A 13,588-nucleotide genomic window follows, 5' to 3' on the forward strand; every position below is an offset into this window, starting at 1 on the left:
GCGATAAGTGAGTCTGTAGCTGTAACCCAAGTTGACCCTGTTGGCCTAAGGGCCCTGTTAGTAACACAGAGACGTTCTGAGTGGAGATGTGCTGGCCGTGTGGCCCTGTGGATTCACCTCTCTACTGTTTGGACCTTCTTCTCATAAGCCTTTCTAGCTCCCCCTCAGTCCTCTGTGTCTCCTGTTCTGTCTCGCTGTCGGGCCATCTGGGCCCTCTCCACCTGTCTGTCTGCTCTCTGGCCCTCTCCACCTGTCTGTCTGCTCTATGGCTGTCTCCTCTCTCTTTTTGTCTCCGTCAAGCCTCAGACTTCTTTGTCTTCTCTTATCTCTTCTACTCCTTTCAGAGAAGAGGAGAGTTACATTTGAAAGTAAGTTTTCCGCTCGCTTCTCTCTCGCTCGCTCTCTCTCATTCTCCTCCCCCCTCTTCCTTTCCTCTCCTCCTGTCCAACGTCTGCTCTCCTTCGTCTGCTCGTCTCTCATTGGTGAGATTTGGTCGTTTGGGCAGATTTATGAAGCTATGCACTTCAGGAACATCAACCTTTTTGAAGTAAAGCTTGAGAGCCATTTTTGTTTTCTTAACATCTTTGTTTGGGGGACTTTTGTGGGGTTTCAGAATAGTTAGTGTTTCAGAATATATGCCCTTAATAGAACAGGCTTAATAGAACAGGCTGGACTAAATAATTCATGTTTTCTTATTATTTTTAGAGCTAAAATGAATAATCATTTCACTTTATAGGCTGCAATTATACAAAATGTTTTAATGTGGAAAATAAGTGTTTAAAACCTAAAAAAGTAAAGATTATTTATTATTTAATCATTTAAGAAATTTGGCTAAAATGGTTCAGGGGTGGTATGTTCAGGCTGATGTGGACACTGACCTGCTTCATCAGCCCATCAGGTATGCTTAGATGACAGTATGGAGAAGGGATAATATTAAACCAATATATCAGTACAGATACTGCATGGGTGTCTTATTAATAAGAGCAGTGGTAGGAGACACAAAGGAGTGGGTGTGTGTTCACCACGTGTGTACAGTGAGACATGGGAGGTGTGTGTTCACCACGTGTTTACAGTAAGACATGAGAGGTGTGTGTACAGTAAGACATGGGAGGTGTGTGTACAGTAAGACATGGGCGGTGTGCGTACAGTAAGACATGGGCGGTGTGTGTACAGTAACAGGGTACCCGCGGGTCCTTAAAAAGTCTTAAAATGTCTTAAATTTAGTTTTCCATATTCAAGGCCTAAAATGTCTTAAAATGTCTGGAATTTTATGAGGGGAGGCATTAAATTATTATAAGTGTGTGTTGTTCAGTTGTTCTGGCGCGATGTGAACTTTGCCGAATCTAGCGCTAATGCAGAAAATAACCGCTCCAGGGTCCTAGTGCTAGATACCTAGCGTTGGAGTATACGGCCTCAACAACGCCAACAATTTTCGTTCGCTAACCCCCCCCCCCCCCTCCCCCCGTCAACAATTCTCGTTCGCCACACCCCCCCCCCCCCCGTCAACGATGTGGAACACACCTGCATCCCCAGTAATAGTATTCTTTTTTCTTGTGAGAGGTATTAAAAAGGTCTTAAAAGTCATTGAATTTGAGATTTAAAAATGTGCAGATACCCTGAGTAAGACATGGGCGGTGTGCGTACAGTAAGACATGGGCGGTGTGCAGTCACCTGTGCATAGCGGAGTAAACCTGCTCCTTTATTTGGCCAAGAACACAAGAATGTTCTACTGTCTTCCTGATAACTGTACCATACAAAGCACCCACTAAATCTCCTTTGTACAAGCTCTCTCTCTCTCTCTCTCTCTCTCTCTCTCTCTCGTTTGTTCTCCCTCTGTCCATCGGTCTCTCTCTTTGTCCATCTCTCTCTGTCTCTTTCTCTCATTCGTTCTCCCTCTCTCTGTCCATCTGTCTCTCTCTTTGTCCCTCTCTGTCTCTGTCCCTCTCTCTGTCCATCTCTCTCTGTCCATATTTTTTTCTCTCATTCTGTCCATCTGTCTCCCTCCTTCTCTGTCCATCTCTTTCTCTCTCTGTCTCTCATTGAAGCTCTATGGATTGATAGCTACCTTGATTCAGTAATCGAGTCTCGTCTCTGTCTCTGGTCAATGCCCTGAAGCATGCAGTATTCATGCAGTATTCTGCCGTTGGCTTTGGTATGAGACTGCACTTGCTCATTTGCTTGCCTCCCCCACCAACCCTCTCCCTCCCTTCCTCTCTCTCCCTCTCTCTCTCCCTTCATCTCACCCTCTCTCCTCCTCTGTCTCTCTCCCCCCCCGGCGTCACACGGAGCTCTGCATGTGAACGGCAGAAAAACAAACGCCCTCGCTCTCATCCCCTTTCTTTGTGTACTGCAAGAGGAGGACCTGCATCTGCTTATGTTTCTCCATACGGTTGAGGGGAGAAGCGTTAGGGTGCCTGGGACCCAGGGGTGTCCGTGCTGCTGGCTCTCACTGCTGCTCACACAGGGACCTTCATGCTGGTGCTGATGAGCTTGCCTTGGACCTGGTCCAGTGGACGTGGTGGGGGGTTAATGGCTGCTGGTTCATCAGGAGTCGTATTCTTTTGCCATTTTTCCTTCAGTACAGCATGGGCGCATCGTGATGATCAGCACGAACATTTTATGAATGAGGAGATGAAAGACTTCAGACAAAACATAAAGGAATCTAAATCTGCGCCTGTTGTCTCTCCCTTTCTCTCCCTCCCTCTCTACCCCTCCCTCTCTCCCTCCACCTCTCCCTCCCTCTCTACCCCTCCCTCTCTACCCCTCCCTCTCTCCCTCCACCTCTCCCTCCCTCTCTACCCCTCCCTCTCTCCCTCCACCTCTCCCTCCCTCTCTACCCCTCCCTCTCTCCCTCCACCTCTCCCTCCCTCTCTACCCCTCCCTCTCTCCCTCCCTCTCCCTCCCTCTCTCTCCCTCCCTCTCTACCCCTCCCTCTCTACCCCTCCCTCTCCCTCCACCTCTCCCTTCCTCTCTACCCCTCCCTCTCTACCCCTCCCTCTCTCCCTCCACCTCTCCCTCCCTCCCTCCCCCTCCCTCTCTCCCTCCACCTCTCCCTCCCTCTCTCCCTCCACCTCTCCCTCCCTCTCTACCCCTCCCTCTCTCCCTCCACCTCTCCCTCCCTCTCTACCCCTCTCTACCCCTCCCTCTCTCCCTCCCTCTCTCCCTCCCTCTCTACCCCTCCCTCTCTCTCCCTCCCTCTCTCCCTCCCTCTCTCCCTCCCTCTCTCCCTCCCTCTCTACCCCTCCCTCTCTCTCCCTCCCTCTCTCTCCCTCCCTCTCTCCCTCCCTCTCTCCCTCCACCTCTCCCTCCACCTCTCCCTCCCTCTCTACCCCTCCCTCTCTCCCTCCCTCTCTCCCTCCCTCTCTACCCCTCCCTCTCTCTCCCTCCCTCTCTCCCTCCCTCTCTCCCTCCCTCTCTACCCCTCCCTCTCTCTCCCTCCCTCTCTCCCTCCCTCCCCCTCCCTCTCTCCCTCCACCTCTCCCTCCCTCTCTACCCCTCCCTCTCTACCCCTCTCTCTCCCTCCCTCTCTCTCCCTCCCTCTCTCCCTGTGTGTAGAGTACGGGCGGCGGGTGGTGAAGGAGAGGATGCACCATAATATTCCTCACCGCTTCACCATGGGCCTCAACATGAGAGCGGCCAAGTGTGCCGTCTGCCTGGACACCGTGCACTTTGGGCGCCAGGCTGCCACCTGCCTGGGTACATGAGCATGCACATGTACCCACACACACACACATGCACACACACACACACACACTTCACGATTCCAAAACACATTTGGTTTCGTACGTTCAAATGATACAGGTTGTTGTTGTTAGGTGTTTGTCTGAGTTTTGCTTAGTTTGTATATCAGAGTCGAAGCTCACTACTGGAGAGAGAGACATGGTTTTGAATTTCCCTCTTTCTCGTACATGTAATTCAGATTCCCAGCTGATGACCAAGCTGTTCAGTAGTTGATTTGATTTGTTAGATCACACACTGTTGTACTGCTGTTGAACATGAGTTTAACATGCGTGATACCACACTGTAAAGTGACTTTTGTTTGAAGTTATTAATTATTCATTCATAAGTAGTGATTACTTCATTAGCTGATGTGCTCACTAATGCGTGGCGTCTTGGGTGGATGTCTGGTTCTGTTACTCCATGTTCTGTTTCATCTGCCACTTACTCACTTGTTCAACATGAGGGGAACCAAATCAATAATTCCCTTTTCTGTCACTTGTGTCTCCTCATCAATCACTTCTGTCCTTCTCACTATTTCTGTCTCCCTCTCCTCCTCCCTCTCTCTCTCTCTCTCATTCGTCTCCCTCTTTCAGAGTGTCACACACTCTGCCATCCCAAGTGTTCTCCGTGCCTCCCTGCTACCTGCGGCTTGCCTCCAGAGTACGCCACTCACTTCTCGGAGGCCCTGTGTCGGGACAAGGCCAACTCGCCAGCCCTGCAGGTCAAAGAGGCCGCGGGTCACGTGCGCCTGGAGGGCTGGATGAAGCAGCCCAGGTAGGAGAGCCCCGCCCCTGGCATGGGCAGGTCTGCCATGCCCACATGCTGTTAAGGAGGTGTGAGGGCAAAGCAGAAGATGGTGTGCAGTCCTCCGCTGTTAATCACGCCATTTCAATAGGTCACCTCCCACATTCTACAACACATCTCATCATATAGGATCTTTGCTTTGTCCATTTCTGTTTTCCCTCTAAAATTCATAAGAGAACGATCCTGGATGTCTTATCAGGCTTGTCCTGCCCAACAGAAATTATGTCCTGCCCAGTTTCTCTGGGACATTTATATTAGACTTTTCACATTTTCAGCAATTCCTTAAACGCCTGAAAGAACAAACACTCCCTGGCAACTCCCTACTTTTCTGAATGACCATTAAGCATTTTTACACGGTCCCTAACAAAGATGACTTGAGAGCTTTAAAGCATGTTCTCAGTGAAAGGCCCTTAAAGCTGTCAGAGTGTGTGCTAACTCCACACTGCTTTAGCCTCCTCTCCAAGTGCTACTACTCCCAGATAAGAGGAGTGAGTTTGGGTACTAAAAGGGGACCATCCCACGCCAACCAGTTGTTGGAACATGCTGGAACAGCACCCACAGTATTTCTGAGACACACTGATGACATGTTTGCAGACGCACGCACCCACCCACCCACCCACCCAGACCCCTTATACTGTACTGTGTGTATAAGAGACAGGGGGAGTGATGTACTACTCCCAACTTGCTGCGTTAGCACCACACATTTGAGAAGTTTCCCTCACGCAAGGCTAAGGACCCGCTGCGTCGGGTCAGATGCCCACCTAGGGGAGAGAGCGGTGAAATGTGCAGTGCAGGAAGTAGACTGGTAGACGTGGGTGACTCGCGAAGCTCCTGATCCGTTCACACGCCCCATAGGAACGCCAAGCGCGGCCAGCAGGGCTGGGAGAGCAAGTACGTGGTCCTGGATGGAACTAAAGTCTCCATCTACGAGTCTGAACCCAGAGAAGGTACTGCCCCACTCCCGCAGACACCGTGCAACCGCACTGCGTGCATACAGCACGCGTGTACACGTGACCGTGTTTGGGGCGTGTGTGTGTGTGTGTGTGCGCGCGTGTGTGTGCGCGCTGCAGATTCGGTGAAGCCGCAGGAGGAGTTTGAGCTGTGTTTGCCTGATGGGGAGGTGAGCGTGCACGGAGCAGTGGGGACTTCAGAACTCATTAACACTGCAAAGTCAGGTTAGAGTGCCTCTGCTTGCCGTCATAAGCCACACCCATGGGATTATTGAACACCACTGTTAGTGTTAACTCCTACTGGACACATTGTATTTGCTCCTGCTTACAGTTTTTTTTCTTTCTTTTCTCCCACTTTTTAAATGTTGCAAACTGAAGGTTGCAGTTTTTTCCATCACTTAAATGCATCATTTTAAATTGTGTGTGCGTGCGTGTGTGTGTGTGTGTGTGTGTGTGTGCACAGATATCCCATATGTGCTGAAGCTGGAGTCTCATCCCCACACGACGTGTTGGCCTGGTCAGTCTCTCTACTTCATGGCTCCTAGTTTCCCTGATAAGCAGCGTTGGGTGGCTGTTCTGGAATCTGTGGTGGCCGGCAGCAGGGGCTCCCGCGACAAAACAGAGTCAGACACCGTGAGTGAAATGTGGCTACCTCTGTGTGTGTGTGTGTGTGTGTGTGTGTGTGTGTGTGTGCGCGTCTGTGTGTGTGTCTAACAGAGTCTGTGTATCTGTCAGTGTTGGTGTGTCTCTGTACTTGTGGGTTTTATCTTAGGTTCTTTGTAAACTGCATTATTTTCCATCACACTACTGGAACCTCTAATTTTCTGACCTTCTCTAATTTTGTTCTTTTAACCTTCTGTTCCCTTCGTCATTTTTGCCATTTCATAACCTTTCCGTCTGGTCTGCGTTTCTAATACAATCTAATCTTTCATCCTCCCTGTCCGTGTGTTGTATGATCAATGCTACAGGCAGCTGTAGCTAAACGACCGAAGACTCTCTCTCCTCTGGTGCAGGTAAACCCATTTCAGGCATCCAGCTTATGTCAGTTTGCCTGCTGCTTGGATTCTGCTCCATTCATTTTTTTTCTGCACAGCATACAAAGCAATGCGTGCACACACACATATACACACACACACACACAAAATACATGTTCACAATACCAAATAGTACACTTGGTTATAGGCTTGCAAAGTATTTGGATGGTATTATAGAGCAGCTCAGCATGTTTTCTTGTCCCTGTGCCTCCTAGTGTGTGTGTGTGTGTGTGTGTGTGTGTGTGTACACATGCGTACGTGTGCGTGTGCGCGCGTGTGTGTACACATGTGTGTGTGTGTGTGTGTGTGTGTACACATGCGTACGTGTGCGTGCGCGTGTGCGTGTGTGTGTGTACACATGCGTACGTGTGCGTGTGCGCGCGTGTGTGTGTGTACACATGCGTGCGTGTGTGTGTGTGTGTACACATGCGTACGTGTGCGTATGCGTGTGTGTGTGTACACGTGTGTGCGTGTGTGTACACATGTGTGCGTGTGTGTGTGTGTACACATGTGTGCGTGTGTGTGTGTACACATGCGTACGTGTGCGTATGCGTGTGTGTACACGTGTGTGCGTGTACACGTGTGTGTGTGTGTGTGTGTGTGCGTGTGTGTGTACACATGTGTGCGTGTGTGTGTGTGTGTACACATGCGTACGTGTGCGTGTGCGCGCGTGTGTGTGTGTACACATGCGTGCGTGTGTGTGTGTACACATGCGTACGTGTGCGTATGCGTGTGTGTGTACACGTGTGTGCGTGTGTGTGTACACGTGTGTGCGTGTGTGTGTGTACACGTGTGTGCGTGTGTGTACACATGTGTGTGTGTGTGTGTGTGTGTGTGTGTGTGTGTACACATGTGCATGCGTGTGTGTGTGTGCGTGTGTGTGTACACATGTGTGCGTGTGTGTGTGTGTGTACACATGTGCGTGCGTGTGTGTGTGTACACATGTGTGTGTGTGTGTGCGTGTGTGTGTGTACACGTGTGTGCGTGTGTGTACACATATGTGCGTGTGTGTGTGTGTGTGTACACATGTGCGTGCGTGTGTGTGTGTACACATGCGTGCGTGTGCGTATGCGTGTGTGTGTGTGTGCGTGTGTGTGTGTACACGTGTGTGCGTGTGTGTACACATATGTGCGTGTGTGTGTGTGTGTACACATGTGTGTGTGTGTGTGTACACATGCGTGCGTGCATGTGGATGTTTCTCCTTCACCATGGAGAGTCGCCTGTCTTCAGGACTGATCCTCTATGCTGCTCTCTGCTCTGTTGAGCTAGAAGCTGTTGGCCCTGTAGTCCTGCTGCTTGTGTGTTTATGTTCTTGAGCTGTGCATGCTGGGTGCTCGCTCCAGCCACGACCTCACAAACGCATACGTTAGTGTGCTGGTTCCTAAATGATCTCACACCCTCAACCCCTTTCACCCCCCCCCCCCCCCCCCCCCCCATACCCCCCTCCCTCCTGCATGTAGAAGTTACTGGGCAACTCCCTGCTGAAGCTGGAGGGTGACGACCGGTTGGATATCAACTGTACTTTACCCCTGACTGATCAGGTACTCCCACAGCACCTCCTCATCTGGTTACTGGTTCAGTCCAGCAGGGCTGGGCTCACTCTGATGGAGAACGTCTTGTGCACAGATATAAATGCTCCACTGGCGTGGCTTCAGTGTGTTATGTCAGTGATGTTATTTGTCGTGCCTGTGTGCCTTTCAGATCGTCATGGTGGGTTCAGAGGAGGGTCTGTACGCGCTGAACGTTATTAAAAACTCTCTGACTCACATCCCGGGCCTGACCGCCGTCTTCCAGATCCAGATCCTCAAAGAGCTCGACAAGCTGCTCATGATCACAGGTCGGTGTACACACACACACACACACACACACACACACACAAACAAAGGCAAACCCCACAGCCAAACAGTCAAACCCAGGCACACAGTCTAATATACACACATTCCTACGCTCAATTGCCCACACATGCACCCCCACTAACCGTAGTCACACAATGATGGCATCTTCCTCACCTCAGCATCAGTACCTCACTGTGTGTGTGTGTGTGTGTGTGTGTGTGTGTGTGTGTGTGTGTGTGTGTGTGTGTGTGTGTGTGTGTGTGTGTGTGTGTGAAGGAGAGGAGCGTGCCCTGTGTCTGGTAGACATTAAACGGGTGAAGCAGTCTCTGTCCCAGGCTCACCTGCCTGCCCAGCCGGAGCTCAGCCCCTACATCTTTGAGGCGGTTAAGGGGTGCCACCTCTTCACCTCCGGAAAGGTAGGCGCCCTGCACAGCACCATATGCGCATCAACAACACGGAGAGCCCCTTTACGATGTGTGTGTGTGTATGTAGATCGAGAACGGCATGTGCATCTGTGCAGCGATGCCCAATAAGATCACCATCCTGCGCTACAACGACAGCCTCAGCAAGTTCTGCATCAGGAAGGTACTGTGCAGCCCAGCCACACCGCCCCCTAGGGCTCACATTTATGTATTACATCTGGATCAATGTCAGCCCATTAATCCCCCCACCCCCTTTTCTCACTTAGTCTCTCTCTGTCTTCCCCACTCAGGAGATTGAGACCTCTGAGCCCTGCAGCTGTATCCACTTCACAGGTTACAGCATCATCATCGGCACCAACAAGTTCTATGAGATCGAGATGAAACAGTACGTGCTAGAGGGTAAGATTACAATAAACACACACACACACTGTTCTGTAGTGCCTTGTCTGGTTTTTTATCTAAACTGTGTATGTGTGTGTGTGTGTGTGTGTGTGTGTGTGTGTGTGTGTGTGTGTGTGTGTGTGTGTGTGTGTGTGTGTGTGTGTTCCAGAGTTCCTGGATAAGAATGACGTGACGCTGGCCTCTGCCGTGTTCGCTGCCTCCTCCCACAGTTTCCCCATCTCTATCATCCAGGTGTCCTGCTCTCCGCAGAAAGACGAGTACCTGCTCTGCTTCCATGGTACAAGACCTGTAGCTTATTGTCTGAGCCTGTGTGTGTGTGTGTGTGTGTGTGTGTGTGTGTGTGTGTGTGTGTGTGTGTGTGTGTGTGTGTGTGTGTGTGTGTGTGTGTGTGTGTGAGGTGTTTGTTCTATGTAATGCTTGGTTGTCTTTTCAGAGTTTGGAGTATTTGTGGATGCGTATGGCCGCAGGAGTCGAAGTGATGATATCAAATGGAGCAGGTTGCCTCTGTCCTTCGGTGAGTCTGTGTGCCACTGTCCTCCTCAACCACACACACACACACACACACACACACTTTAAAGCATCCTTAAGTTCCTTGCTTCTCTGTCAGTTCCACTGTCATTTTGTTTACAGAATATAAACAGATATTCTTAGCCACATAAGTGTTAGTGCCATCTAGTTAGTGCCAGTCTGTTTTGAAATGGAGTCTTTCCCCTTGCAGCATACAGAGAGCCCTACTTGTTTGTGACTTATTTCAACTCTTTGGATGTGATTGAGGTTCAGAGCCACTCTGCCCTTGGGTAAGAACTGAGTCATGGTTGTAATACTTTTCATTACACATCTCAAGAACCTTCAACCAAGCGCGCGCGCGCGTGTGTGTGTGTACGTACAGGCCTCACGCCTACGCTCACCTGGACATCCCCAACCCACGCTACCTGGGTCCGGCCATCTCGTCCGGCGCCGTCTACCTGGCCTCGTCCTACCAGAACAAGCTGAGGGTGATCTGCTGTAAGGGCAACCTGGTGCAGGAGAGCTCCTCCTCCGAACCGCAGAGAAACGGCTCCACCCGCAGGTCAGACGCCACTTCACAGTGTGGAGGGCACGTTCACACCCGCACACACTTAGGAGCAGCTAGGGCACTAGCAACACCAGGTTGCTAATGAAGCACGCATGTGTATGGGCCACTGGTGGCTAGCTGGATACGTTGCCATGGCGCCCGTGTCCTTGTCATTTGGGGTGGTTGGAGAAGCAGAATGTTTGTGTGTGTAGTGAGGCCACACCTCCCACTACATGCATCCACGAACGTGTGCCTGATCACTTGGTGAGCAGCACTGTGGTCAGTGGATGGGCGGTAGTGTTGGTCATGTGATGTGTGCAACACCCACAGTGTGCCCTGTTCTTTACAGGAAGAAGACTGCTTTCTTTATTTGCTCCAAGGAGTGAGGAGGTTTACTGGTCTTTTTTTTAATCCCGTCAACTTTTATTATACAAAATGTGATCAAATGTGTTGAACTGAAATGTGATAAATAAAGCGTTCTGCTCTCTATATGGTGTCAGTACTCCCCCCTGCTGGTTGGTTGTTGCACATTGTAGCTCAGCTAGTCAGGCATCTGGACTTTTGATTTCCCATGTAATCGGACTTTTCTCTACACAACAATACAATGAAAGAGAACGGACCTGAGGGCAGGGCCTTACTTTATATGCTGCTCATAGGACATGGCTATTTTTATTAAGCTCTCTTGCATAATGGAGCATTGCTGAGAGAATGTGTTCGTCATCAAGGGTAAGTTTCAGATTTCTAATTTGGTTCATTACAGTTTGATGCTAAATGGTGCCAACTAATAGATGCACAAATGGAATTATGAAAACTGCACTGTAGGCGTTTGGTGATGTATCTTAAATGGCTTCATTCACAAGCACACACCTCTGTTAATGATCGACACCTACTCTACACCTACTGCATGAATGTGTAGTGTGTGTGTGTGTGTGTGGCTGGGTGGGTGTGTGCGTGTATATGTGTGTACTGACCCTCCCATCCCTCACACCCTTTTGTGTTCTCTTTCCCAGCCCTAACAAGCGTGGCCCCCCCTCCTACAATGAGCACATCTCTAAGCGTCTGGCCTCCGGGCCCATGTCCCAAGAGTCTTTGCACCAGCCTGGCACGCCCCATCGGTACCGTGAAGCCCGCACCGAGTTCCGCCGAGACAAGTCTCCCTCCCGCCCACTGGAGAGGGAGAAGTCGCCCGGCCGTCTGGTGGAGCAGAGGCTGGAGCGCTCGCCCGGCCGGGCCATGGACCCCCGGCTGGAGCGTTCACCCGGCCGGGCCATGGACCTGCGCAGGGAGAGGTCGCCCGGCCGGGCGTTTGAGGAGCCCCGCCAGAGGCTGCACACCAGCTCGGCACGCACACCAATCAATGGGGTTAACAAGGTATGGTGATATGAGAAGGACCTCACAAATTAGAGACTTATACATTAAATACTAATCACACTCATTTGAATGCAACTCGGTTGTTTCCTGTTGGAAATTCATCCCTTTGGGTTTATTGATTTGATTTCATTCCTAATCCCTGCTGGTTTGAGTACTGATGTGTAAATGTGTTTGTGGGTGTGTGTGCATCCACAGGTATGGGATCAATCGTCTGTGTGAGTACCGTGATCCCTGGACCAATCAGATGAGAGGAACACAGCCCACACACACCCACACACACCCACACCATTGTAACAGCAAATGAAAGGGAAAAGAGGAGGGGGTGCGGTGCAGTAAGTCACATGACCTAGACAACTAACCCTAGCAGAGCGGAGGTGACCAGTTAAACCTCTGTACACAGCACAATGTCTCACTGTAGAAGGCCTTACTGAAAGAATAACACTTCATTATTAACACGCATATGGCCAGTGGAATATAGTATTACTAACATCTCTAAACGTCGAGTGGGTTACTCGTCACGTAATTGAAAGTTGTCAATGTGGAACTCCAGATAGAATGCTACGTTCTGTGTGTTTGGTGGGGAATGTTCACAGGGTGGAGTATGTCACCTCAGTGACCCTGCGGTCTTCTCATCCCTCCATTTGCACTGTCCCTTTTCTTCAGTTTGTGCACTGAGCCAGGTTGCCCAAAACCACCATGGTGAGAAGATCACTGAGACAGATGGGAGGTTGACTTAATTTTGTACACTCGTTTCTAAGACGATCTTAAACACTGAGGTGCTTTTGGGAACTAGGCCCCGTGTCCTGTCCTGTCTGTTATCCTGCATCTGTCCTTTACTTTCTCCATCTTTCTCTTTCCCTCTCCTTCCCCATCTCTGTTCCTCCTTCTACTACTCCAAATGCGCCAGGAACCACCCACTGGCCCTTTTGAAGGACCAGGAGCTTTGTATTAACTTCAGGATGTCATTTGACACTTGTACATAAGCTAATGTTTTTGTTCGTTTTTTTAAACACTGTAAAAGGGAATACTACGGCTGGTTTAGCCATGTCTATTTTTGTTAACAGAAGAAAGCAACAAGCCCCCGAATGTCTAAACTAAACATATGGACTCTATATATACACACACACACACACACGTCCATGTGTACGCTTCAAAGTGGAAGTTTAGCTTGGGCCTGGCTGATGTGCTCTCCTCTACATGAGTATATACAGCTTCACACCTGTACATCTCTCACATTTCTATGTTTTGCTACTGTCCCAGTTGCATCTCAGTTGTAAGATATGTATGTATAGTGTTTGAGCCGTTGTTTCTCTCCAACAAACAATTAAGCATTACAGCGGATTGGGGGTTTGGTTTAGTTGTTTTGGGGTTTTTTGTTTTTGATTTTTATGGCACAGAAAAATGTAACAAGAATGGTGTCGGTCTTCAAAACCGCCCACTGTAAATTGGATGGTCCTGGCTCGTTACTCGAGCTCATGTGACCTTTGACCCTCAGGATCCGAATGAATGAACAGTGGAAGTATGAATTCGTACACTTACAGACGTTGTATTTCCATCGGAATGATAAACACGCTGAAGTGCCACGCTCAACGAACAGTCCGCGATGGGCCGCGTATCCATAGCAACTTCTCGATATATACAGCTGAAATAGTGCCAGGTCAGATATGAACACTAAATGATAGCCATTCGTGCAGTGCAGTCTCACTTTGTAGCATGTAAACTGTATGGGGAACAAACTACGTTTCTTCATTGCGTTTTGGCCTCTGGTTTCCTCCCCTCGTTACTTGATGCACTTCCTCCCTTGTGCTTTCACTGCTGATGTCCAAGACCTGCTGACCAGAGAAGTAGCGTTCCCCGCCCCCTCTCAGCCCCGCCCCCTCTCAGCCCCGCCCCCTCTCAGCCCCACTTCCTCCCTCACCCACTTTTTTTTTTTTTTATTTTTTTTTATGTCGCACTAACTAATATTAAAAGAAGACTCTATCTTTCTTTGGAACTT

General features: G+C 49.9%; 1 protein-coding gene across 1 annotated transcript in view; it reads left to right on the forward strand.

Moving 5' to 3' along the window:
- The window catches only part of cita (citron rho-interacting serine/threonine kinase a), a 68,150-nt gene extending 54,657 nt beyond the window's left edge, over window positions 1-13,493 (forward strand). The window contains 16 exon segments of the mRNA XM_077011739.1: window positions 3,556-3,696; window positions 4,314-4,494; window positions 5,380-5,471; window positions 5,595-5,699; window positions 5,938-6,107; window positions 7,969-8,049; window positions 8,210-8,345; window positions 8,620-8,759; window positions 8,836-8,928; window positions 9,056-9,164; window positions 9,316-9,444; window positions 9,601-9,681; window positions 9,886-9,964; window positions 10,057-10,236; window positions 11,232-11,592; window positions 11,788-13,493. Of these exon segments, the coding sequence (XP_076867854.1) occupies window positions 3,556-3,696; window positions 4,314-4,494; window positions 5,380-5,471; window positions 5,595-5,699; window positions 5,938-6,107; window positions 7,969-8,049; window positions 8,210-8,345; window positions 8,620-8,759; window positions 8,836-8,928; window positions 9,056-9,164; window positions 9,316-9,444; window positions 9,601-9,681; window positions 9,886-9,964; window positions 10,057-10,236; window positions 11,232-11,592; window positions 11,788-11,811 (2,102 nt within the window). The 3' untranslated portion in view covers window positions 11,812-13,493.
- Window positions 13,494-13,588: the final 95 nt, after the last annotated feature.

This window comes from Brachyhypopomus gauderio, chromosome 7 (assembly GCF_052324685.1).
Source record: "Brachyhypopomus gauderio isolate BG-103 chromosome 7, BGAUD_0.2, whole genome shotgun sequence".
Lineage (NCBI taxonomy): Eukaryota > Metazoa > Chordata > Actinopteri > Gymnotiformes > Hypopomidae > Brachyhypopomus > Brachyhypopomus gauderio.